At 36.3% G+C, this 27,851-nt stretch overlaps 1 protein-coding gene across 3 annotated transcripts; it reads left to right on the forward strand.

Annotated features, from left to right (window-relative positions):
• Positions 1-85: 85 nt before the first annotated feature.
• On the forward strand, positions 86-27,843 carry LOC125079215 (membrane-spanning 4-domains subfamily A member 12-like). Of its 3 annotated transcripts, XM_047692678.1 has the most exons (8): positions 86-147; positions 193-270; positions 2,557-2,609; positions 3,644-3,787; positions 10,014-10,070; positions 19,988-20,107; positions 24,778-24,898; positions 27,681-27,843. In XM_047692678.1, the coding sequence occupies exons 1-7, from the start codon at positions 114-116 to the stop codon at positions 24,895-24,897; spliced, it is 606 nt and encodes a 201-aa protein (XP_047548634.1). In that variant the 5' UTR covers positions 86-113; the 3' UTR covers position 24,898; positions 27,681-27,843. The 3 variants fall into 3 exon arrangements, with proteins under 3 accessions (XP_047548634.1, XP_047548635.1, XP_047548636.1); XM_047692679.1 differs by lacking the exon at positions 24,778-24,898; XM_047692680.1 differs by lacking the exon at positions 10,014-10,070 and having other exon boundaries at positions 3,644-3,652.
• Positions 27,844-27,851: the final 8 nt, after the last annotated feature.

Below are 27,851 nucleotides of genomic sequence, written 5' to 3' on the forward strand. Positions count from 1 at the left end.
CGTGGGGGTCCTCGCGCAGTGACCCCTGACGCCGAGCTCTCGGCCACAACCGCAGAGTTGGAATCTTGCAACGGAGGACGAGGGCCTCAACCGAGGAAGTAGCGCCAGTCCATATGTCGGAGCTGCGAGACCCTGAATCAAGGACACAGCTCATCCAGATGTCGGAGCTGTAAGGCTCTGAACCAAGGGCAGGGCTCATCCAGATGTTAGAGCTGCAAGAACCTGAACCAAGGTCACCACATGGGATAAAACAAACCAAGAAGCCTACACGTGAGTGTAGGGAGCCTTAGCCAAGTTGTCACTGTTGCTAAGAATAAAACTACCCCAGGGGGCAGGTATTCCAATGACCCCTTAGTCAGAGTGCTTCCCAAACACAGTTGGGAAGAACCCTGATTAATACACTATTCTACTTTCTGTGTATTCCTTTCACTACCCCTTCTTCCATTGTGTGTCTCCAATAACTGACCTGTTTTACACACACAGCATCCTCTCAGATGAAGGTAGGTTGGCTAATTTGCAGAAGGAGAACATAGAGTGTAGTGACTTGGGGATCCCAGGGTCATGGAACAAGTGGTAGCAATACTGACTCCCGCCCTCCACCTTTTGCTCATATTCCCATATTCTTTGTGGCTTAGTAGGAGATGTGCACTAGATTTTGCTACAGAAAATATATAAACATCATATTCTTCATGATAGGAATGACTGATTTTCAAGAACTGTGAGTTAAGAGTTTCTCTGTTTGTGTATCCTTTCCTGGCTGGGTTGGCAAGTATTACTTGGGAGAATCTTTAATCATGATTAAATAAGCAAGCCACAGAGAGTTCTCCATGTGAGAAGCGACTCTTCTGGGAATCAATTTCTGCAATCCTTATGCCCTGCCCATAGAAATTCAGTCTGACCCTCAACATCAAAACCAGAGCTCATTGTCCATACCTAAAACCCATATGTCCATAGGAGCCTGTTCTTTTTTTCTTGGATTCCCATGCTCTGGGGAATGACTTTATTTTTCCAATAAAATTAACTCAATAAATGCCAGAGAATCTATGCTTTAAGGCTGACTTCCCAAACATATGTGACATGACTGATGTAAACAAATCTGTCCACTTATACATAATATGGTTGTGTGGTTGATCAATAGATAGAAATTTAATCTTATTGGCAGATGGATTTAGCAAACAACTATCAAGTTCCAACAATTTAAAAATACATTGCTAGAACCAGACATTTCGACACTGTGAGGTTTTACAGCAGCAAAGATGTATATGGGAAGGCACTTTAAAAACATGAGTTAAAGCCACATGATAATAATGTCAGTGGCCAAGAATGGATGGCGTACTATGTGGGGAGAAGGAAGTTGAGGCAAATCCTACCCAACTCTAATGTGCCACATAAAAGAATGTTCACTGAGGCCTGAGGGCAACAAGGAGCCAGTGAAAGATTCTGAACAGGTGATTTCCACATTTGATTCTCAGTTTAGAAATGTCTTTTTGGTCTCAGTATAGAGAGTGGACTTAAGGATTTAAGTTCCTCAGCTGTGTCTATTGGATTATTGTTTTGTATTTTTTTTATTCTTTAGCAAGTTGTAGTTAGGGGGGGGATTTCCAATATCGACCATTAGACAATTGGGGGTCATGAAGCTGCTACAGTTGCATGGAGGGCTCAAGAGAAGCACCTGCTCGAGTTGTAAGGCAGATGCAGGCAGACAAAGCTCAGTCTCCTGCCTGAAAGAGCCATAAAGATGGCAGAAGCCACTACAGTGTTTGATGGGTTGTTGTTTCTAGACACTTCCCATGAGCTGGATTAATTTGGAGGCATGCTAGAATTGCCCATGCTAACCTGTACTAAACTCAAGAGGTGAGTACCATATCTTTGAACATCTTTTTTTTTTTCTTATTCATTGCTAAATTGTGAAAGCTACCTTTTCAAAGTTGAATCCAAAGAAGTTATATTCCCCAGCCTCCCCTGTAGTGGTCATGTGGTCTAGTCTGCAAATCACTTACTCTTGCACTAGAGTTCAATTTGAAAGAGAACAACAAAATAGACCTTACACTGAGCTTCAATGTTGCCTACACAGATGTTGGCCCAGGGAGGCAGGAAGGTTTGACCATCTGCCATAGAGTGCTGGGGTGGGAAGTAGCAAGGACACCTTTTCCTCAATCTGGATCAATGGTTTCCCTCTGGGCATTGGCTTACAAACTTAACTTTACCAGTGATTCGTTGAGCTCACTAATATCTGTTTTGCTTAAACCGGCCAGATTAAATTCTGTTGTCTGCCTCTAAGAATCCTAAGGATTCTCAGAGTGACTTTAAAGTTCATAAATGATGGATAAAATCTAATAGGAACATTAGAGTTTTTAAAAGGTCATTAGCTATGTTCAATTTAAAATGGTTTATTTTAAATTATTTCAGAGAATTGTTTCATTGTGAAAAATTAGAAAATGGAAGAATAAATTTCTCAATAACTTTTAAGTGCCTTATCCAACAGTCATTATTTATTCTTTTACATTTTGTTCTAAAAATATGTTCCATTCATTCTATGTTTATGCTATATGTTAGGTCATAAGACATCGTCCCACATTGTGTTGAAAGAAGAAACCAGAATGTTGGGGGTAAGGACTAAGTGCTACTTAAATGGATAAACTACCTTGATATTGCAAGTTCCAAATATTTTTAAAAGAAGACAATGACTCCTCTGCCTCAACATCCTAATGAAAGAAAATTGATGGAATGAGTTCCAGCAATCCTACCCCTATAATTTTCTTTTGTCTATGTATGTTTATGATTTAAAGTAAATCTGACACTGTAGGTCCTAAAGAAGATGATGAGGTCAGGGATATATTCAAGAGATAATCTAGATCACAGAGCTTTGTAGACATTGATCATCTCACAGCATTGCATTCTTGGCACACTTCTTGTACATTTATCTTGGGGAAGGTGATATTCTGGAGCACTATTCCTACTCCTCCACCCCAACCACACCTAGCATGCTCCATCTTTCTCTATCATATACCTTACCTAGTGGGCTCTTGAGTCAGATTAAAAACCAGGGCTGTAAGTTAAATCTGGGTTTAGGAAAATGCCAAAGACCATTGGGACCAGAATCTTAGGATTCATCAGGCATGGTTGCAAGTGATCCTCTCTTGGTGCCAAAAGTCAAAATTGCTAATGGAAGAAAATCACTGTCACATTATCTGGTTGAGGGGAATGGAGATGGTAGAAATGTATCAGAAAAAAGAACTGGCACTGAGCATACAGACAAGAGGCAGAATGGCCTGCAGAGACTACCGTTCTCTCAGAACTAGAGGGTGCTACGTATCTTCATTCATAAATAAGTCCCTAGACAACTTCATTTACTTGAAAGCAACCACACCTCCACAAATTGCTAGGAAATCCTCATGAATAACCCCTGTATGAGGTACCTATAGAGATTCCAAGCACTATTTGGCTGCTACCTTTCTCCATTACCTTGGCTTCTCCCCAGTTTTTGTAATTTCCAGAGCTAAACAGGAGTAGTAGCAGAGACCCCCTATGATTCAGAAACACAGAAGCTGTACTCCACCCATGCCCTTTTTAACATCCAATTTGTAACTCTCTTGAAATTTTATATGTCTGGGTAACTGATTATGACATTCTTTTCTTACAGGCTGCCCAAGTAATGATTGGTCTGATCCACTGTGCTCTGGGATATTTCTGGATATACTTATATGTCAGAGAATTTGATTCAGTTTCAATAAATTACCTGCCTTTATCGTTGATGTCAGGATACCCATTTTGGGCATTCTTGATTGTGAGTAAATTATCTCACTGATGATCATGCGTTCATTTATTCAATGTATTTGTGCCAGTTTCTGCAGCCAGGAAATAATGTAGAGATGCCACCTGTGAAAATATACAATTCTTGCTGTCAGGAAACTCATTCTACTAAAGCTATTTTAAGATGATAAATTTATTTATAAAATTCTTCTATATAAAAATTCTATTTAGTTGAATGAATATTAGGGACAAGGATTGGTAAGTTTCCTCAAAGGGCATTTGAGATAGGTAGTAAATGTTTACTTATAAGACTCATGTTTGCCAATAATATAGGCAAGCTGAGAGCCAGAACTTAATGGTTGGGGCAATAGAATGGACTTTGAAAGTAGTTTGGCAAAAAGGTAAAGAAAGAGCAGGGGGCTATTGACCCAAGAGGAACTTGGAAGACTTCAACAAGGATTTCTAAGGGATGTATATTGTCTTATAGCATGGTTTAAAATGTTCCATCTCCTTCTGTTTTCCCACAAACTTCTAAAAAATACCTGCCTATCTCACAGAAATATTTTTCACTCACTTGGCAAATATTCACTACCTCATGGAGGCTAAGCCCTGTTCTAAGTATGTCAGTTACAGTAGTGAACAAAAGAGACCAAGATTCCCTACCCTTGTAAAGTTTGCCTTCTAGAAACTGATAATGTATTAAAAGAAGAAAAGTACTGTGGGAAAAATAATGTAGAGGAGGATAAAAAGGTATAAGGTTGAAATTTTTATATTTTTTATTTTATATTGAATTCAAGCTTCATTGAGAAAAGACATTTGAACAAAGACTTGAAGGAGATGAAGTGAGAAGCCACAAGGGATGTCTGAAGAAAGAGTGTACAAGGAGAGGACCCTAGGCTGAGAGCAAGTATGGACCATTTACTGAACAAATGGCCAGTTTGGATGGAGAAAATTGAGCTAAGAGAGATTGGTAGGAAGAGGTCAGCTATATGATAGGAAGTATATTAATCTAAGGACCTGCAATCATTAGATGTAATATTACTCCAAATAACACTGAGAGCCATTGCAGGGTGTTGAACAGAGGAATGACATGATCTGACTTAAATATTAAAGAACCATTAAAAGATTGTAAAGGAGCAAAGGCTCAAGCAAGGAGCCTTTTAAAAGATCTGATTATAGTTATGCAGGTGAGAGAATATAGTGGCTCAAACCAGAGAGGTAATACAAGGAAAAGTTAATTCTGGATATATTTTTATATTAGAGCCCCAGAGATTTCCTGATGGCTTGGATATGGGATGTGGGAGGTGGGGGGAATAAAGGAGTCTTCAAAATAGTGAGTCAAGCAATTAAAAGAATAAATTTATCATTGACTGAGATGGGTAAGTCTCTGAGTTTAAAGGGGGTGGAATTTCACGTGTTCAGTTTGGGGCATGTAGGGTTTGAAATCCGTTTTAGGCATCAGAGATGTCTTAGACATTAGAGATACCAAGTGTCCTGCTTATACACATGAGTCTGGAGTTTGGGGAAAAAACTATAAATATAAGATCATTGGCATACTGGTGGTATGCAATGATACAAGATGAAAATTCTAGCAAGAAGTTGTTCTAGCAAGAAGTTATCTTATTTGTGGAGAGGAGGACTATGGCCTACTCAGGCTGTCTGATACTGTGGCATCTCCAGCATTAGGAATTCAGATTGAAGAAGAGGGACAAACAAAGAAAACTGATGAGTAAAACAGGAGAGTATACTATCCTGGAAGCCAAATGAAGAAGGTAGATTCAAAGAGGGAGCTGTAAACTCTTAATGACTATAGATAGGTCAAGTTGGATGAAATAAGAGCTAAAATTGCCATTGGCTCTTGCAACATTGAGGTCGTGAGTGATCTTGACAAGAAGAGGTTCATTGTCAGGTGGTGCTAAAAACCTGATTGAAATTATTTTAAAAAAGAATCAGAAGACAGAGCCTAAATTTAGAAAACTCTTTCATTGAGTTTTCCTGCAAAAAAAGAAAAATAAGTGGTGTTAGCTAATGGAGCAAGTGCAGGATATGCTTTTGTCCTGATATAGTGATTAACTGAGTCTGTCCTCAGAGTTATGGTGATAATCCAAGAGGAGATTGAGAGCATTGGTCACCCAATGCGGTGAGCCGTGCTTGATTTACATATAATTACATGCCTGTTATTATGTTACCACACAGTAAGAAAGCCTCCACTAGCTAAGAGTCAAGAGTGAAGACAAGTTCTGTCCAGTCCTTTGATTGTTCAGAGACCCACACTAGAATTTCACTGGACTAAAATTACCCCTGGCCTCAGCTGATTATGTACTCTTTTTATCCCTAGTGTCTTTATTTATTAATTTTTAAACCTAATGCCTGCATTTATGCAATTTATCTAAATTCAATTTTGAACTAAGGGGGTTTAAATAAATAAAGAGGCAAATGAATAGGTGTGTAATTTTTTTCAACATATTTGAGAGTTATTAGGGAAACATGGACCATAGGTACTTACAGCATCTGGCCATTAACAATGGGAGAATTTGCAGAGGGAAGTGCCCTTTCACTGAGGGTTAAGTCCTTTGCAGGAGCAGTTTCTTCTCCTGGGGATGATCATCCTCCAAGTTTTGATGATTATTGTCAGCTTCAATGTCACCTTCTCTGAGAGACCTTTTTGAAAAACCTCTTCAAATTCAACCCCCAAGGTATCCTCTATCATATCATACCATTTTATTTTCTTCGTATTTTGATAAGACATGAAAGTCTCTGATGGTCAAAGGCCCCATGTTTCTGAGGAAGGAACATGCACGGCTGCCCTCATTACTGACTGTGGATAGTCTTTTTTTTAGAAAGGCTGCATGCATACATGCAGTTTATACAAATTGGGGGGGAACCATTCTTGATGTACAACTATGCACAACAACTATCTTTTTAAAAATTATTTTTAATCAAGTATAATTAACATACAGTGTTATATTAGTTTCAGGCACACAATATAATGATTCAACAATTCAATACATTACTCACTGCTTATCACAATAAAGGTACTTTTTAATCCCCTTCACCTATTTCACCCAGCCCCCGCCCACCCACCTCCCCTCTGGTAACTACCAGTTCATTCTCTATAGTTAAGAGTTTGGTTTTTTGTTTTTCTCGCCTTTCTTCATTTTGTTTTCTTAAATTCCACATCCATTGTGATGTGAAATCATATGATATTTGTCTTTCTCTGACTGACTTATTTTGCTTAGCATTATGCCCTCTAGATCCACCCATGTTGTTGCAAATTGAAAGATTTCACCTTTTGAATGGCTGAGTAATATTCCATTATATGTTACACACCACTTCTTTACCTCATTCATCTACGGTTGAACACTTGGGTTGCCTCCATATCTTGGCTATTGTGAATATGCTGCAATAAATGTAGGGGTGCATATATCTTTCCAAAGTAGTGTTTTCATATTCTTTGGATAAATTCCCAGTAGTGGAATTATAGGACCATATACTAATTCTATTTTTAATTTTTTGAAGAACCTATGTACTGTCTTCCACAGTGGCTGCACCAGCTTGCGTTTCCACCAACAATGCACAAGGGTTCCTTTTTCTCCATTTCTTCACCAATAATTATTGTTTCTTGTGTTTTTTATTTTAGTCTTTCCGATAGGTGTGAGGTTATATCTCATTGTGATTTTGATTTGCATTCCCCTAATGATGAGTGATGTTGAGCATCATTTCTTTTTCTTTTTAATCATTCTTTTATTTATTTTCAGCATAACAGTATTCATTGTTTTTGTGCCACACCCAGTCCATTTTGAGTTTATCTTTGTGTATGGTGTAAGAGAATGGTCGAGTTTCATTCTTCTACATATAGCTGCCCAGTTTTCCCAGCACCATTTATTGAAGAGACTTTTTTCCACTGTATATTTTTTCCTGTTTTGTCAAAGATTAACTGACCATAGAGTTGAGGGTCCATATCTGGGCTCTCTACTCTGTTCCACTGGTCTATGTGTCTGTTTTTATGCCAGTACCATGCTGTCTTGGTGATCACAGCTTTGTAGTAAAGCTTGAAATCAGGTAACGTGATGCCCCCAGTTTTATTTTTGTTTTTCAACATTTTCTTAGCGATTTAGGGTCTCTTCTGCTTCCATACAAATTTCTGAATTATTTGCTCCAGCTCTTTGAAAAATACCAGTGGAATTTTGATCAGAATGGCATTAAAAGTATAGATTGCTCTAGGCAGTATAGTCACTTTAACAATGTTCTTCCAATCCAAGAGCATGGAATTCAAGTGAAGCATTAGGAGCACTATCTAAATGAAATTTTAATGGAAAAAGAAAGAAAGAAACAAAAGAAATAATTGGACAAGTTTCTAAGGAAAAATCATTTATATCCATGTTGTTGTAAATGCTAGAGAGTATGTAATGTGGATAGAACTAGAGTGTGTTTTGCTAAGCAAAATCAGTCAGAGAAAGACAAATAACATATGATTTCACTTATATGTGGAATTTAAGATACAAAACAGATGAACATAGGGTAAGGGAAGGGAAAATACACTAAGATTAAAAACAGAGAGAGAGACAAACTGTAAGAGACTCCTAACTATATGAAACAAACTGAAGATTGCTGGAGGGCAGGTAGGTGAGCAGATGGGGTAAAAGGGTGATGTTCATTAAGGGGAGCACTTATAGTGAGCACTGGGTGTTATATGCAAGTGATGAATCATGAAATTCTACTCCTCAAACTAATACTACACTCTATTTAACTAGCTTGAATTTTATAAAATCTTGAAAGAAAAAAAATTATTGTACTGGATTTGTTTTGAAGTGCTATTAGATACTGGATTTTAAATAAACGATCTTATTTAAAAAATATTCCTTTATTCCATCCTAAATACATGTGTAACATTAACCCAATAATTGTTCCCTCCCTCTATCTCTTTAATAGAAAACCATGGATTTATTACTACGTGATTTTTCCAGGGACTACCATAGGACTACAATAGGAATTTTGGTGTTTCAGCCAAATTATTTTCAAACTTCAATTTCTCTTTGGATGAGAAAAAAAAGGAGAGAAGAAAGGAAAGGAAAGAAAAAAGAAAAGAGAAAGAAATTAACCCAGGTTCCTCAAGAAAGAGGAGGACTTTTAAAAAATATTAAAAACTACTTTACTCTTTCAGGAATCTAAAAAATAATTGGGACAAAAGTGGGGAGAGAGCCCTCTGATATAAAATAGAGAATTTGGCTGGCTTTGACTCCCTGACTCCTGGGAAATTTCCCAAGTGATATGAGTGTCTTGGTTATTCCTGGGCCCCTTGCACCATACCTGAGTGTTCAAGAGCTGGTTGTGCCAGAAAGACCAACCACAGAAACGTAATATAACCCCATAATGAAACTGCAGAAACTGAGGTTCAGGTAGGTTTCCTGGTTGATGATATACATTGATGTGCCAGGAGGGTGATGCGTGCTGAGAACATGGAAGCTTCATGCTTCAGACTATTCTAGACCTCACCCTCGGCATCTCTTCATTCGACTGGTGCTGATGTGTACCTTTTCTGATAACATTGTTATTGTAAGTATAGCACTTTCCTGGGTTCTATAAGTCACTCTAGCAAATTCTCAAACCTGAGATGGGTAGTGGGGAAGCTTGTATTTGTAGGCAGTTGGTCAGAAATCCAGGTGGTCTGGAAATCCCCAAGCTTATGGCTGGGGTCTGAAGTGAACGCAGTCTTATTGGAAACTGTGCCCTTATCCTGTGAGTCTGAGCTAACTCTGGGTAGTTGGCATTACATTGCATTACACTCGCAAAGTAGAGACCACCAGAACATCACCAGGAAAGTGAAGGAGCTGAAGGACAGGAAACGTTTAGGAATTTTAGAAATTTGGGGATTTTACCTCACACCTCATCAAACCTATTTAAATGGTCTCATATCCCCATATTAAATATCATTTTGCTTTGAAAAATTAAAAGTCTTCTTGTGATTCTGTTTTTAGAAAATTATCTACAAATAACTCATTTAATGTGTTATTACATATACCTTCTCGGCAATCATTGTGGATACTTGGGAAATCCAAAGAAGTGAAAAATATCTAACTTATGAATTATTTTCTAATGTAATAAAGTTGTTATGGATTCTAAATTTAGAAGTAATGAAGTTAACATAATGTTACATTTTATAGACCTTTCATTAAACTTGTTATTAATTAATTAAAAGTTGTCAGAGGAATTTCTTGGGTGATAACAAAGTTGCTTATGGGTGCCTCTTTTTTTCTCAGTTTATCATATCAGGAATTTTTGCAATAGAAGCAGAGAAGACACGTTCCCCAAAATTGGTAAGAATAATTGAGGCAATTTCAAGGATAAAAATTTAACTTGTCAAAAACAAGGATACCAGTAAGGAGAGGATATCACTGCCTCTTAAATAGTAGAAATTTATTCAAAATACTAATATGTAAAATATTGCCTTATAATACTTCACAATTTTTAAATGGATGGACCCCAATATAATTCTTTGTTAATTTCATAAAACATTAAAATAACACAGAATGCATGAAGCAAACCAGGAAATCAGAAGTGAAAATTTAAATAGGCTATGTTATTTTTTTCAAATTAAATATCAAATATGATAGAAAACTTGTAAATGGATACTTTGAAGCAGTATAAGGAAACAAATGTGATTAAAACAGTGTTAAGATGTTTTAAATGGCTTCTATGTCCCAGATGGCTCACTCAGAGTTTTTCTCTATTACCTCACAACAAACCCTATCAGGGTGGATTATATTATATACCAAGAGTATCAACAACCATCTCTAAAGATAATTGACTTTCTATGCTTGACTTTTTTCACTTAGCAAAATCCCCTCCAGTTCCATCCATGTTGATGCAAAAGTTGGGTATTCATCCTTTCTGGTAGCTGAGTAATATTCCATTGTATATATGGACCACATCTTCTTTATCCATTCATCTGTTGAAGGGCATTTCAGCTCTTTCCACAGTCTGGCTATCATGAACATTGCTGCTATATACATTGGGGTTCATGTGGCCCTTCTTTTCTCACTTATTTGTGGAACATAAGGAATAGCATGGAGAACATTGGGAGAAGGAAGGGAAAAATGAAGGGGGGGGGATCAGAAGGGGAGATGAACCATGAGAGACTATGGACTCTCAGAAACAAGCCAAGGGTTGGGGGCGTGGTTAGCCTGGTGATGGGTATTAAGGAGGGCACAGATTGCACGGAGCACTGGGTTTTGTGTATAATGTAGTGCTCCATGGCTCACTGTTTGTGTATAACAATGAGCCATGGAACTCTACATCAAAAACTAATGATGTATTGTATAGTGACTAACATAATAAAAAAAACTATCTCTAAAGATGTAGATTTTTTTAAATTTTTTTTAATTCCATTTAGTTAACATATACTGTATCATTAGTTTCAGAGGGAGAATTCATTGATTCATCAGTTGCATATAACACCCAGTGCTCGTTACATCATGTGCCTTCCTTAATGCCCATTACCCAATTACCCTCCAAAATGGATTACATTATCCATTACATCATATAACATATGTTGCTATAAACATTGGGGTGCATGTGCCCTTCAAATCACTGTTTGTATCCTTTGGATAAATACCCAGTAGTGCAATTGCTGAGCCATAGGGTAGTTCTATTTTTAACTTTTTGAGGAATTTCCATACTGTTTTCCACAGTGACTGCACCAGTTTGCTTTCCCCCCAAAAGTGTAAGAGGGTACCCCTTTCTCCACATCCTCACCAACATCTGTTGTTTCCTGACTTATTAATTTTAGCCATTCTCACTGTGGTTTTGATTTGTATTTCCCTGATGTAAAGTGACATTTAGTGATTTTCCATATGTCTCTTGGCCATTTGGATGTCTTCTTTGCAGAAATATCATTTCATGTCTTCTACCCATTTCTTGATTGGATTATTTGTTTTGGGGGCAGGGGATGTTGAATTTGATATTTTCTTTACATATCTTGGAAACTAGCCCTTTATCTGATCTCATTTGTGAATATCTTCTCCCATTCAGCAGGTTGCCTTTTAGTTTTGTTGACTGTTTTCTTTGCTGTGAAAAAGCTTTTTATCCCGATGAGGTCCTAATACTTCATTTTTGCATTTGTCTCCCTTGCCCTTGGAGAGGTGCCTAGTAAGAAATTGCTGTGGCCGAGGTCAAAAAAGTTGCTGCCTGTGTTCTCTGGGATTTTGATGGATTCTTGTCATTTTGAGTTTATTTTTGTGTAAGGTGTAAGAAAGTGGTCCAGCTTCATTCTTCTGCATGTGACTGTCCAATTTTCCCAACACTGTTTCTTGAAGAAATTCTCTTTTCTCCATTGGAGTCTTTCCTGCTTTGTCAAAGATTAGTTAACCATAGAGTTAAGGGTCCATTTCTGTTTTCTCTATTCTGCTCCATTGATCTATGTGTTTGTTTTTGTTCCAGTACCATACTGTATGGTGGTCACAGTTTTGTAATACAGCTTGGAAGTCCAGAATTGTGATGCCTCCAGCTTTGGTTTTCTTTTTCCACATTACTTTGGCTATTCAGGATCTTATCTGGTTTCATACAAATTTTAGGATTGTTTGTTCCAGCCCTGTGAAAAATGCTGGTGGGGATTGCACTGAATGTGTAGATTGCTTTGGGTAGCATAGACATTTTAATGATGTTCATTCTTTCAGTCCATGAGTATGGAATGTTTTTCCATTTCTTTGTGTCTTCCTCAATTTCTTTCATTAGTGTTATATAGTTCGGGGTTTTTTTTAAGATTTTTATTTACTTATTTGAGAGAGAGAGAGAATAAAAGAGAAAGAGAGAGAGCAGGAGGAGCAGGGAGGGGCAGAGGGAGAGGGATAAGTAAACTCTGCTGAGCAAGGAGCCTGATGCTGGGCTGGATCCTAGGACCTTGGGATCATGACCTGAGCCAACCAACTGACCCACCCAGGTGCCCCATGTGTTCTCTAGTTTTCAGAGTACAGATCCTTTACCTCTTTGATTGGGTTTATTCCTAGGTATCTTATAGTTTTTGGTGCATTGTAAATGGGATCAATTCCTTGATTTCTCTTCCTTTTGTCTCATTATTAGTGTAGAGAAATGCAACTGACTTCTGTGCATTGATTTTATATCTTATGACTTTGCTGAATTCCTGTATCAGTTTTAGCAATTTTTTGGTGGATGCTTTGGGTTTCCTACATAGAGTATTATGTAGTCTTCATAGATTGAAACTTTGAGTTCTTTACTGATTTGGATGCCTTTTATTTATTTTTGTTGTTTCATTGCTATGCTACAACTTCCAGTACTATGTTGAAGAACAGTGGTGAGATTGGATGTCTTTGTTGTGTTTTGTGTTTCTGACCTTAGGGGAAAAGCTCTCAGTTTTTTTCCAGTGAGGATGATATTTGCTATAGGTCTCTTGTATATGGCTTTTATGATATTGAGGTATGTTCCCTCTATCCCTACAGGGCAGAGAGTTTTTATCAAGAAAGGATACTGTATTTTGTCAAATGCTTTTTCTGCATCAAGAGGATCATATGGTTCTTGTCCTTTCTTTTATTAATGTGTTGTATTACATTGATTGATTTGCAGATGTTGAACCACCCCTACAGCCGAGGAATAAATACCACTTGGTCGTGGTGAGTAATCCTTTTATTGTACTATTGGATCCTATTAGCTAGTATCTTGGTGAGAATTTTTGCAGCCATGGTCATCAAGGGTATTGGTCTGCAATTCTCCTTTTTAGTGGGGTCTTTATCTGGTTTTGGGATCAAGGTTATGCTGGCCTCATAAGAAGAGTTTGGAAGTTTTCCTTCCATTTCTATGTTTTGAAACATTTTCAGAAGAACAGGTATTATTTCTTCTTTAAATGTTTGATAGAATACCATAGGGAAGTCCTCTGGCCCCAGACTCTCGTTTGGTTGGAGATTTTTGGCTACTGCTTCAATTTCTTTGCTGGTTATGGGTCTGTTCAATTTTTCTATTTCTTTCTGTTTGGGGTTTTGTAGTTTATAGGTTTCTAGGAATTTACCATTTCTTTCAGATTGCCTACTTTTTTGGCTTATAGTTGCTCATAATATTCTCTTAATTGTTTGTATTTCTTTGGTGTTGGTCATGGTCTCTCCTCTTTCATTTATGTTTTTATTTATTTGAGTCCTTTCTCTTTTCTTTTTGATAAGTTTGTCCAGGAGTTTATCAGTCTTATTAATTCTTTCAAAGAACCATCTACTAGTTTCAGTGATCTGTTCTACTGTTTTTTTTTAATTTCTATATCATTGATTTCTGCTTTAATCTTTATTTCTCTTCTCCTGTGGATTTAGGCTTTACTTGCTGTTCTTTTTCCAACTCCTTTAGGTGTAAGATGAGGTTGTATATTTGAAACTTTTCTTGCTTCTTGAGGAAGGCCTGTCTTGCTATATACTTCTTTCTTAGGACTGTCTTTGCTGCATCCCAAAGATTCTGAACTGTCATGTTTTCATTTTCATTTACTTCCATGTATTTTTAAAATTCTTCTTCAATTTCCTGGTTGACCCATTCATTCTTTAGTAAGATGTTCTTTAATTTCCATATGTTCATGGTCCTTCCAAATTTTTTCTTGTGGTTGACTTCAATTTTCATAGCATTGTGGTCTGAAACTATGCATCGTATGATGATTTCAATATTTTTGTACTGGTTGAGATCTGATTTGTGACCTAGTATGTGATCTATTCTGGAGAATGTTCCATATGCTTTCGAGAAGAATGTGTATTTTGCTGTTTTGTGATTAAATGCTTTGAATATATCTGTTAAGTCCATCTGATCCAGTGTGTCATTCAAAGTCCTTGTTTCCTTGTTGATCTTCTGCTTAGGCGATCTGCCCATTGCTATAATTGGGATGTTAACAGTCCCTGCTATTATTGTATTATTATCAATGTGTTTCTTTAATTTGTTATCAATTGGTTATATATTTGGCTTCTCCCACGTTAGAGGCATAAATATTTACAATTGTTAGATCTTCTTGTTGGACAGACCCTTTTGTTATGATATAGTGTCCTTCTTCATCTCTTATTACAGTCTTTGGTTTGAAATACAGTTTTCTGGTATTTTGGCAAGGATGGCAACTCCAGCTTTGTTTTGATGTCCATTAGCATGATAAATGGCTCTTTACCACTCACTTTCACTGTGGAGGTATCTTTGGGTCTAAAAGAGTCTCTTATAAATAACATATTGATGGGTCTTTTATTTTAAATCCATTCTGATACCCTATGTCTTTTGACTAGAACATTTAGTCCCTGTACATTCATAGTAAGTATTGAAAGATATGAATTTAATGACATAGTATTAACTGCAAAATCTCTGTTCCTGTAGATTGTCTCTTAAAGACCTAGATTTAGATGTAGATTGTATGTGATAGAGTTGAACTTTGAACCCAGATAGCTTAGCTCAGAATCCAAAATTGCTTAGAGGATATGGCAGGAGGAACAAATGCTTAGGCTACAAAGGCTGGGGGTAAAAATCAGAAGAGAGAATGTGAGCAGTAGGTCCTGATTTAGGATAAGATAATGTGCAAGAATCCCATCAAAGATGGAATTCTCTACATCCACATCTACATCTACATCTATGCAATACTCTACAAAGTAATGCATCCTATTTATTTAGACAGATTCACTTAATCTACCCTTTGTTTCTTTTCATTTCTTCTAGCATTTCAACATTTCAGTTTGGAATTCCCTTCCCTCTGGCTGAGAAACTTCCCTAAGTATTATTTCTTTCAACACAAATATCCTGAACAATATATTCTCTCAGCATTTGTCAGTCTGAAAACAACCTTACACTACTTTTGCTTTGAAAGATTCTTTCACTGCATATGGATTTTAGATTGACATTTTATTTTACTTCAGTACTTTTTAAATGTCAGTCATTGTGTTCCACCTTCATTCCGTCTTTGACATTATGAAGTTTCTGTGAGCCTTATCTATGCTCCTTTAACATGATGTGTCTGTTTTTCTCACACTACTTTTACAATGTTCCCTTTATCTTCAGTTTCTAAAAAATTCACTATGCTGTACCTAGATGTATTTTGCTTTGTATTCATTTTATCCCAGATTAGCCAAAGATATGTATCTATAAGGACTTGAATCTGAATTGATACTTTTCATCAACTTTGGGAAATTGTTGGCCTTTTTGTCTTCAAATATTGCTTTTGCCAAATTGCCTTCCCCTTCTCTACTTTTGGGACGCCAACTAAAGGTAGATTAAATATTTTCACTATCCCCACATGTTTCTCACAATTTTTTTCCCTTTTCTTTTATTAATTTTTCTCACTCTACTTTTGTTTCATCATTTTCTATTGCCCTTCTCTCCAGGTCACTGATGCTGTTTAGTTCTGTGTCTAATATGCAGTTATGGAGTTTTCTCTTTCAGTTACTATATTCTTCAAATCTAGAGCTTCCATTCAATTCTGTTTTTAGGTTCTAATTCTTCTGTGAAATTCTCTATCTGTTTATCTGTCTGCTCCATTCATTCCTATTTTCTTGAACATATTAATAGTTGTTTTAAAAATTGTATCAATAATCCCAATAACTGAATTACTTATGAGACTATTTCTATTGGATTTTCCTAGTCTTTAAAAAAAAAAAAAAGTAGGGGGTTCCTGGGTGGCTCAGTGGGTTAAAGCCTCTGCCTTCAGCTCAGGTCATGATCCCAGGGTCCTGGGATCGAGCCCCGCATCCGGCTCTCTGCTTAGCAGGGAGCCTGCTTCTCTCTCTCTCTCTCTCTCTACCTGCTTCTCTGCCTGCTTGTGATCTCTGTCAAATAAATAAATAAAAATCTTAAAAAAAAAAGTAGGATCCTGTCTTTTAACCTATCTAGTAATTTTTTATTGAGTGCCAGAAATTGTGTATAGAAAAGCATAGCAATGTCAAGTGATGTTCAGTCTTTCCAGAAGGGTTCACCCATTCCTTTCCTCAGCTGATAAACAGGACTGAGGCTGGATGGCAATATGGATAAGAATACATATACCTCTCAATCATCTTCTACTTATAGCATAAAGCCCTCCAGGCTTTGCAGTTGAGAATCTGATATGTTTATGAGAAATTGTCCCCTAGAAGTCCTGATCCATGTTTCCACAGCACAATTATGTGGCCAAAAATTCTTCTTTACCTTTCAGATGCTTTCTTCTTATGCAACTTACTGACTAGCAAAACTTCAAAATCTGACTAGCATCTTTTTTTTTAAAGATTGTATTTACTTATCTGACAGAGAGAACATGCACACAAGCAGGGGGAGCGATAGACAGAGGGAGAGGGAGAAGCAGACTCCCCAGCTGAGCAGGGAGATGGACGTGGGGTTTGATCCCAGGACCCTGGAATTATGACCTGAACCCAAGGCAGACGCTGACTAGCATCTTAATAGAGTAATTGGTCACATAGCTGGCTCATTTCTTTGGCCTTCTATTTCCCACAGAGGCTTCTTTCCTCAATTTTACAATTTTATCTTTCCAGCCTGCAAGAACACCAAAAGCTATGATGATTCCTCTCTACCCTGGCAATAACTTTCTGCTCAGGCAAAATCTGAAACCTCAGCCTCTTGCCCTAACAAATGCTCCCAAGGAAAAATTATCTGTAGAACATCTGCTCACCTTTCTGGGGTCTTCTTTCTCAGCATTCTTGGCCCCTTTCTATTCTTCAGTGCCTTAGCACTGACGGTTTTCTTATGCTATTACATAGACAAAATACTTGCAGTATTGTATCCTGTTTTTCTAGCTGTTGTCAGAAGGAACATTCATCTGCCATAGCTTTTTCATCATACCAAAAGCAAAAATCTTCTCAATGTTTTGAGGTTCATAAGATATTATTTTCTTGTATTACCAACATTGATTATTTTGTCGTCTCTTTTTCTTAGCCAATCACATTAAAGTTACATTAAGTTTTTTATCTCAAAAAACCACATTTCGGGTTTTTTATGTATGTTTGTTTTCTATGGCATTACTTTCTATTTTTGTCTTTATATTTCCTTCTATTTTTATAGCTTCATCAGATTGATGCTTCATCAGATCTGTTGCATCTCTCAAAATTTAATATGTGGTAATTTCAGCATTATTCAGTTAAAATATTTTACAATTTACAATGTTGTTTTTCCCCAAATATTACTTTGTTGTTTGTATAACCAGTGTTTCCTGAAGTTCAATAATTTATTTTTTTGTTTTTAAACTGTTAAATTGAAATTTAGCACAAATACAGAAAAAATACAAACCATAACTATCTATATCAATGAATTATCAGAGGGAATGTCCAAGGAACTCCTTTTGAAATCAAACATATCAGAAGCCCCCTTCATGTCTTCTTTCAGAAATTTTACCCTCTCTTCTTTCTAAAGGTAAATGTGGCTTACTAAATTGTGGCATATAAATACAATACAATACAATAGTGATACACTACAGTAAGAATGAATAAGACAGTGTTGAATGAATGAAACCAGAAAGGTAATAATTAATACACATTGTATTATATGTGTATAATTAATTATATTTAAAATTTTATACAATACATACTGTATAATTTTTTAAAGTTTAAAATTTACCTCATTGCCAGAAATGGAAATTTTTATAGGATTTTAAAATTTTCATATGGGACATCTGAGTGGCTCAGTCAGTTAAATATCTGACTCTTGAATTCAGCTTAGGTCTTGATCTCAGGGTCATAAGTTCAAGCCCTGTATTGGGCTCTGCACTGGGCATGGGCATACTTTTTTTAAAAAAGTTATTTTACATGTATGGGCTTAAATAATTAATTAATTAATTAATTTTGTTTTTCTATAATGAAGGTATATTGGTTTTTGTTTGTTTCATTTTTTTTTTAAAGATTTTATTTATTTATTTGTCAGAGAGAGAGAGCGAGCACAGGCAGACAGAGTGGCAGGCAGAGGCAGAGGGAGAAGCAGGCTCCCCACAGAACAAGGAGCCCAATGTGGGACTCGATCCCAGGACGCTAGGATCATGACCTGAGCCGAAGGCAGCTGCTTAACCAACTGAGCCACCCAGGTGTCCCTGTTTCATATTTTTATTTAAATTTCAGTTAACATATCATTTAATACTCATTTCAGGAGTAAAATTTAGTGATTCATCATTTACATACAACACCCACTGCTCATCATAATTGCCCGGGTTAAATTTATTTAAAATGTTTTGTCATTGATGATGAAAATAAAGAAAATTGGCAGATTTGTATGTGTACATAAATGAATAAGGATTCTATATGATACTAAAAACAGCATTTTGTAAATTCCAAATTATACAAAGAAGTTGAAAAACACAAAAATAATGTATAGGCTGAAATAGAGGTAGAGGGAAATGGTCTAAGGTCTTTGCATTGTCTAGAAAAATATTAAATTACCAACCATTATTATGCTTCAGCATTTAAGAATTTTGTATTATAGGAGTGAATGAAATGCATGCATGCAACATCAAAAAAAGGGATTGGGAGGGAGACAAACCATAAGTGACTCTTAATCTCACAAAACAAACTGAGAGTTGATGGGGGGAGGGGGTTGGGAGAGGGGGTGGGGTTATGGATATTGGGGAGGGTATGTGCTATGGTGAGTGCTGTGAAGTGTGTAAACCTGGCGATTCGCAGACCTGTACCCCTGGGGATAAAAATATATGTTTATAAAGCTGTAAAAAAAAAAAAAAAAGAAAAAAAAGAAAGGATGAATACCCAAGTTTTGTAGCAACATGGACGGGACTGGAAGAGATTATGCTGAGTGAAATAAGTCAAGCAGAGAGAGTCAATTATCATATGGTTTCACTTATTTGTGGAGCATAACAAATAGCATGGAGGACAAGGGGAGATGGAGAGGAGAAGGGAGTTGAGGGAAATTGGAAGGGGAGGTGAACCATGAGAGACTATGGACTCTGAAAAACGATCTGAGAATTTTGAAGGGGTGGGGGGTGGGAGGTTGGGGGCACCAGGTGGTGGGTATTGTAGAGGGCACGGATTGCATGGAGCACTGGGTGTGGTACAAAAATAATGAATATTGTTATGCTGAAAAAATAAAAAAATTAAAAAAATTAAAAAAAAAAAAAACTGAGTCCTATTTGGATCCTGGTAAATTTGGAGAATAGGGAATGCATAGAGTAACATGAGATTCTGGAAAGGTTAGAAATGATAATAAATCCTCCCCTTTAACATACTTGCCAATAAGGCAAACTCACTTCATTCCAACTTGTTTGTTCCACAAATAACTAGTTGACATTTTGTATCTATTCCAGTTGAGGTGCACCATAAGGGCAAATACCTACAGTTCTACCCTTGCAATGATTGGCCTATTTCTAATTGGATTTGAAATTACATTCTTTTTAGTGAAACGAGAAAAAATTGTATGGATCCAGGTAAGTAAAAGATTTTATAAATTTTTTTTCACAATTAGAGGTTTATATGTTAAGTTTGTTTGTAAATGAGCTGAGAATATTTTGGTTTTGAACAAATGTGGAAGTGGTAGAAATTATTCACATTTGGTATGACCATAAATATGGATTCAAATCACTGAACAGGGCTCCAAACCTATGACCACCAAAAATTCAAGAAATCAAATAAAGGGTATTACATAAAGTAAAATAATTAGTATCTACATTAATAAGATTCAGATGAATCTTATTCACCAGGATACTGGTGAACACAGAAAGACCTTAAATAAGTAGATAACTTTTAAGGATAGATCTGAGATTGATAAGCTCATTGACTCCATGTCCTAGATATCTGTGTCTCCCCAGTGCCTATTACAATGCCTGGGAATTAATAGATGTCTAATAAATGTTAATTGAATGAATGAATGTTCTTTATTAAATATTCCTCTGATGGTATTCCAGGTTAGCATATAAAACATTTCTGAGAACTGATAATCAGAAGTTCTCTAGACACAATAATCAGATAAGTCCCAAGTCCCCTGAATATGCCATAAATTCACCTTTTCCTGACACAGCACTAACCATTTAATTTTAAACTAAATATACTGGAAATGTAAGTTGAAATGGAAGAAAGACCAACATACTGATCATCGGCTAAATTTGCATAGGATTCCCAGTTTCTTAAAGTTATGTAAGTATTTGTATTAGTGCACTAACTCATCAGGATTTCAAAGACCTGGTGAAATTAGAACCAAAAAAAGAAGTCTGATTCTTATTCAGCAAATTTTCAAGATAACAGGATAGTCCAGGCAAATAGTCACAATCCAAAATTTTTCTTGTCATAAACATTGTTAGCATTTTTGTCATCTTAGGGCATGATTTACATTTTATGACACCATGTGTATTGTATCCCTTAAAGAATAGGAACAAGTCCTTAAGAAGTCTACCTGGGGCCTATCAGGTGTTTATATTTCTTTTTCAGTGTCCTGCCGACATATATGTAATAGGAATAAATAAGAACATTTTCAAATATGTGATCGAGCACCTGGCTGATAGGTCTTAGAAGGTACCACTCGTATGTGCAAAAGTGCAAAAGATCTGGGGCAAAGCTATAGAGCATGGTACACTCAGAGGTCAGCCCACCACACCCCGTGGAAGTTCATTATGTTTTACTCATGGTGCCTGAATCCTGTGAAGAAAATTAAAGACAAGAATGTTTGAGGTCTGGTGGCTTTTCATGCCTAAAACTATTATAGAGGTGTTGTAGGAACCGAAACCCGGTAGGGGCAGACAGGGCATAGAAAAACCTCTAGTGTGAGTGGTCAGGTGTTTACCCCGGAAAGCCTTCTTTCACTACTGATACAGGAACATGCCATACAGGAGGCCATAGGGTGTGTTCTCAGTTGCTAGCATCAACATTTGTGCACAATAGATTCATTTCCAAATGCCAGAAGTCACAGACTTTGTAAATATGTTTGTTGTTCAGGGCTGCTGCGTCAGACTTGCAAGCTCTGAGGCTAGGAGCAACCGCCAGCTTTCCCTTAGGGCAGACCCATTTGGAAACCACAGGGTCTCCTCTTCTTCTCTCCCAGGAGGCTTCCCTATGAAAACTTGCCCACATTATCCCCAGCAACCAGCTCTGATTGCTGGAAGCTACCAAAACAAGCAACTTTTGTTAGGCACTCTGCACTTATTCTCCTAAAGAAGCCATTCAAATGTTCCAACAAAGAATCAGAAAATATCAGTAACTTACTGACTCTTTCTAGACAAGGAAAGGGCAACAGCTTGTCTAGGTAAAAAGTTTCAGTTTCTTTTCTTTCTCCATAGGCACACAGCTAGGTATTTTTATACTATTTTTGACTGAAGATGTGTATATAATAATATATATAATATATGTAACAAATTATAAATGAATTGCTTACTTTTTAATATTTGATTCTATTCCACATAGGATTTGAAAGCACTTAAATAATATGTATAGAAATGTAATTAAAATAAGTTTAAAATGAGTATTACAGAAATATGTATTAGCCTCCATTGCTATAACTATATAGTATACTCATATATTAGTTTGAACTGTATAAAATTGCTATTAGGCTGTTTCTGATCTACAAAAATGTCAGTTTCATATGGTTAAATCCAATATATTAAGCTATACCAACAAATGCAATTTGGAACATGCTCATTATGAAATCGTTAGGAAAATAATGATGTAAATATGTAGGTTTTAGGATCCTCCGAATTACCAAAATTGAGTCACAGTTTTTGCTCTAAGCTTTCTAATGAGCAAATGCGAAAAGGAAACTCAACCATTACATGATTATAATGACAGAATGGCCAGGCAGAAATGTTTCAGTGTGTCATAGATAAAATGATTCCTAGAAAAGTACTTTGCTCTGAAATCAATTGCTTATGTAGTGTTTGGTAAAATATGCTGGAGTTCAGTATAATAGACCCTATGTCATGAAGTGGACTAGCATGTAAGCTTCATGAAGCCTATAGTGGTGTTTGCCTCAAATAATGCTGCATCCCCAGCATCTGGGACAGGACTTGGTACAAAAGAGGCACTCATTACATGTATGTTAACTATACACTAGCTGTCAACATTCCTACAGCAAAGGCTAGACCAACTTCCATAAAGCTATATCTTATTTAAAAAAAAAAACTTATAAAGAAATACTAGGGAAAATCTGTAAGAACCATTTCTGTAAAGAGCCAAGAAATTGTGAGCCAAGAATGGTTCAGGCTATAAACCTGGGGGTTAATGAGATTGCATACACCAAGAATGAGATACATACAGGCTATAGACCTGAGGGTTAATGAGATTGCATGTATCAAATAGTACTTCATAAATAAATCTTAGGTCATTGGTAAGAATGGTTATCCCGCCATTCTCAAATATACGTTATTCTGGAATTACTGAAACTTGAAGATATTTGTAACAGCATGAGGACTGTAAAAATTAAATAAGCAGATAGTAAGTGTTATAGTCTTTAATCCTATTTGAAGACCAAGATTTTCACACAGGTGAATGGCCAGGCCTCATTCACTCTGAAATAGTTACAGTTATAGCTGAGACTTCTTTTTTTTTTTTTTTAAGTCTACTCCAGCACATAAATCAGGCTCCAAATATTTAACACCATAAATCCTGTTTGAAAATGTTTTAACTGGAATATTTAGGGGAAATTATTTTGCCCAAACCAGTCTTAAGGAAATAAAAACACTCTTTAATTTTTTTTTTTAATTTAAGGGTCATAACTTGCTAGTCATCTCACTGGGAAAACTGATAGTTAATTAATCAAGATTAGTCAAATTTAAAAAAATTAATCAAAATTTAACTAGAGAGTGCTCATTTCATTAGCACATATACTAAAATACAGTAACTAAAGAAACTGATACTTAGGAAATGTTATGAGATTATTAAAAAAGAACAATGAATTTGAGGAACATTTAGTCAAATTAATCCTCTTGTTTTAAAATATTTTATATCAAGTATTCTTAGTGGCAGTTGTTATTTAATACAACTAGTTATCTACGGAGGCCACTCCTACTTTGTAACAATTGAACAATGTCATTTGCATTTAAGAGAGTTATCTGTCCTCTGCTCTAGGCAAAGTATGCCTGGAGATCTTCCAGAAGGTATTCCAGTTAGAGTATCACTTAAAACCCAAGAGAGACTATATACAGCCCATTTTATGCCAGTCATATCAGATCTTGATTACCTATTTGTCAGAAGATCAATTTCTGCTCATCCTTATCCCCATATTCAAATGAAAATTTTTCATTAGGATCACTAATCATGATAAATATACATGTATAATCTATATTTGCTCCAATTCACAGAGAATGAAAAGAAACCATAAGTAATTCTCTTCAATGTTAGCCCTGATAAAGTGACATGAGAAATACATGTGGAAAACAATTTGGTAGTATTTACCATAAACCAGGTTTCTGGAAATCCACTTTAATCTTCTGAAAGATGGAAAGAGTTATATGGACCAAAACTGTGTAGCAAACTTAAGTAAATTGTATTTCCACTTAAATATTATGCAGACCTGAGTATTATAATTATAAAGATTACATATAAATGTAAAATAACCTTTGATTTTAAACGAGATGAATAGAATATACCTTTTACAAGTATAACAGTATTGTAGAAACACATGTTGGAGAAAACAGAGATCATGAAGCTGGGAGTCTGTTGGAACTCAAATGGAAGACCCCCAGGAGCCCAAGACCAAGAGTGGGGTAAGAGAAGAAGGGGGACCAGGAAGCAAGTTCTGAGCAACTTTAACATTCAGTAATACTAACTTTGTTATTTTTACCATCCCAAGTCCATTTTCCTCTACTCTAAGATAAAAATAACAACACCACCTGCACAAAATATTGTTGAGTGGACTCAATAACATAACGTATATAAAACATTTAGCACAAATGCCTAGCCATATAGTAAGTGCTCACTAAATGTTTGTTGTTACAATTATTATCATGTAAACAAGTAAAAATCATCACAATTTTATTATTAAGATGGTGGGATGTTATAGATAGCTTTCTATTTTCTAAACGGTTTGCAATTTTATATTATCTTTATGATAGTAAAAATTTTAGAAGTATAAAGATCTGTAAGACATTGTAGATTTCTTTTCCGTATTTAGCAAAGTGGAATGATGCTTTCTGGGTATTTGTGGCTATTCTCCTTGTTGGAGCTCTTCCTGGCAAATATAGTGAACAGTTGGATGAACCAAGCATTTTATCATGGCAGTAATCTCATATAATGTGAGTATTTAATTTCTCTGATGAATTAGGAAGTACTGTATTGGCTTCTGTTGTGAACCCAGGCTAAAGAGATTAAAGTTTCAGTAGTAACTGTTTTTAGGGTTGCCTCTACACACTGAATATGAGTTCAAACAGTTTGGACAGCCTATGTCTATGTGCAAATGCAGATAATTCTCTAAAGATAAAATTTTAGGATTAAAGAGCTATATATTCATATCCTCATGAGAAAATACAGTAGGAAATAGATCATTTTCTGGCTCAGGTCTATGTCATTTGAAGGATAATCCTATGGAGATCAATCCATTAGGTCTCCAACCTCTAGTTATCAAGTAAAGTTTAGATCCCTTGGATCTGGGAGCAGCAGGAAGATCAAGGATGTTGGGAGGAAGGAGAAATGGGTCATGACACATTGTATTATCAAACACCACTGGTCTTAGAAGAAAACAGTGATGCCCAAATAATTTTCCAACCATGTCCTGGGAAATAGGGCAACCCCAGCCATGGCATTAAAACTAATTCACAACTGACTGAAAGTGGGTTAACCTTTGATCTGATAGGAGAGAAAGAAAGGAAATAACTGAAATTGGGTGAAGAAATGAGAGAAGTGCAGGGAGCCTCAGGTCAGAGGTGTTTACAGGTGGCTGGAATAGAAGGAGTAAACCCTGGGTTCTCAGCATAACCAAACTCCACCCAAGACCTCTGGAGTTTGAGTGATGCATATTAAAATAACCTGAGAGAAAGGAAAACTTCTCAAAGGGACACTTAGCATATGACTAGAAAAATTATTGACAGTGAGGATAAAAGTTTAAATAACTTAATTTAAAAACCCTCAGTGAGCAAGAGATCTTGGATCTTGAAGCTCCATGGTCTCTGGAATGAAATTCAATCCACACATTCTGAGAAGAGAAAGTTGTTTTTTTTTTTTTTTTTTTGCTGTGTAAATGAAGATGCAGCCTCCAAACATCAAGTAAAAGGGGAAATAGCTGAGTCCCTACTCAAGAAACAAATGTTAACATCTGAACATTTTTTTCTCTACCTACATTTACAAATATATCAGGTTAATTCAAAATGGAAATGATTTCATTTTTAAAGTATTAATAACAGAGGAAAATCTAAACAGGGTAAGGAGCTTTATGAGGCTGAATCCCGGTGTCTGGAGGGAATGAATGAGAGGAAATTAGTCTGAGTAGCCACATGTTGTGTTAGTGTACCCAGCTCTCACACTATACATGATTTCTGCCTCAACTAGATTGGGCGGGGGTCGGGGGGAATGGGATGGAGAAAAAGAAAAAAGAATTGAAAAATGTTTAGGATATTGCATCTAAAGAATTCTCTGGTCATTTCAGTTTGAAAGTAGTTTTCAACTCCTTGGCCAGAGAAATCAAGTGATGGGTAATGGTGCTCTTTTTTTTTAAATTAAAATATATTTGACATATAACGTTTTGTAAATTTAGGTGTACAGCATGTTAATTTAATACATTTAGGTACTCTATGACTGCCATTGAAGCAAAAATTAGCACCTCTATTTCATATCACATAACTATCATTTCTTTTTTTTTGGCTGGAGTAATTCAAAGGTAGTGTCGATAATTATTACTCAAACAGCCAAGGACAGAAATCATGCTCTTGCCAAGAGCAAAACGAACAGCATGTACACAGCAACAACAAGTGCCCAAGTCTGCCAGCTAATTTCAGTCTGTGGGTTCCTAAGTCATGACCCTCTGCTGGAAGGTTGACCTTCTGGAAGGAGAGGACCAATAGAGAATGGAATGAATGGAATGAAAGAATGGAAAGAAAGGAGAAAAGAGTCATCAAGAAAACTTGGAATATGAAACTATGTTTTGTGTATCACTTATAGATATACCATAGCAAATGACAGTGGATAAAATACAGTTTTATGTCAACCATAACGAAGTAATAACCTACTTCAAATGTATTCTAAATTCTTTCATCACATAGTAACCCATTAAGCATAGGTTTAAATTAGTAAGTTTGAATTGTATTAGTTTCACTAGAAAACAAAACATTCATGTTTGTTTAGTTTAGGTGTTCAGTGTTTATGAAGCATTGTCACTACTTTCTAAACTAAAAAAAAAAAAAAGGAAGAAAGAAAGAAAGAAAACATCAAAAGCAAATGTGTTGTTGATTTCTGAGGGGAGGAAGTAGGATGAGGAGGGTCCTGGATGGTGAGAATATTCCTATTAACATCCCTTCCAAAATACCCACTCAAAATCCTGTGGTCTGACATAGACAGGGCTCTTTGATCAGTTTCTCAGATATGACTTGTCTGCCTAGAGAAGAGATGACTCCAGAAGAGGTGTGATATCTCTCAGAGTCCAAGAATTAATATTCTTATTCAAGAATAACCTGGGAGGGCCACCTGGGTGGCTTAGTCCATTAAGCGACTGCCTTTGGCTCGGGTCTTGATCCCCATGTTGGGCTCCTTGCTCAGTGAAGTCTACTTCTCCCGCTCCCTCTGTGTTCCCTCTCCCTTTTTCTCTCTGTCTCTCACTCTCTCAAAGAAATAAATAAAATTTAAAAAATAACCTAAGAGAAGAGTAGAGAAGAAAATATGCCAAAATGAGGGATATTTATTTCAACCTGATTGTGTCCTTTCTCTGAGTCCTTGCATGTTATGTCTCCATCTACCAAGTCAGAGTAGGTCTTTAACTGGGAAGATTTTGGAAAGTTATTTAGTAGAAAACTTCAATGACATAGATAGAATAAGACCACTTTTTAAAATGCATTAATGATCAATTTACTAATGCTCCACTTTTCTCAGGTTCATGAGGCAAGAGAATGCTTTTATTACATGTTGAAGAACAGAACCATCATGGCCTCAGCCCAGAACGAAAATTTTAATGGTTAATGAAGGAAGAGCATCATCATTTTGTTCAGGCAACTTTCTAGAAACACATTTTTGTAAAGTTTGTCCCAATGTTTCTTTTTCCCA

The sequence above is a fragment of the Lutra lutra genome, chromosome 10, assembly GCF_902655055.1.
Source record: "Lutra lutra chromosome 10, mLutLut1.2, whole genome shotgun sequence".
NCBI classification, from domain to species: domain Eukaryota; kingdom Metazoa; phylum Chordata; class Mammalia; order Carnivora; family Mustelidae; genus Lutra; species Lutra lutra.

Coding starts and splice junctions, on each gene's coding strand:
- LOC125079215 (XM_047692678.1), top strand. CDS start 114: ATGTCGGAGCTGCGAGACCCTGAATCAAGGACAC. Junction 3,788..10,013: donor CATTTTGGGCATTCTTGATT/GTGAGTAAATTA, acceptor TTTTTTTCTCAG/TTTATCATATCAGGAATTTT. Junction 10,071..19,987: donor AGACACGTTCCCCAAAATTG/GTAAGAATAATT, acceptor TATCTATTCCAG/TTGAGGTGCACCATAAGGGC.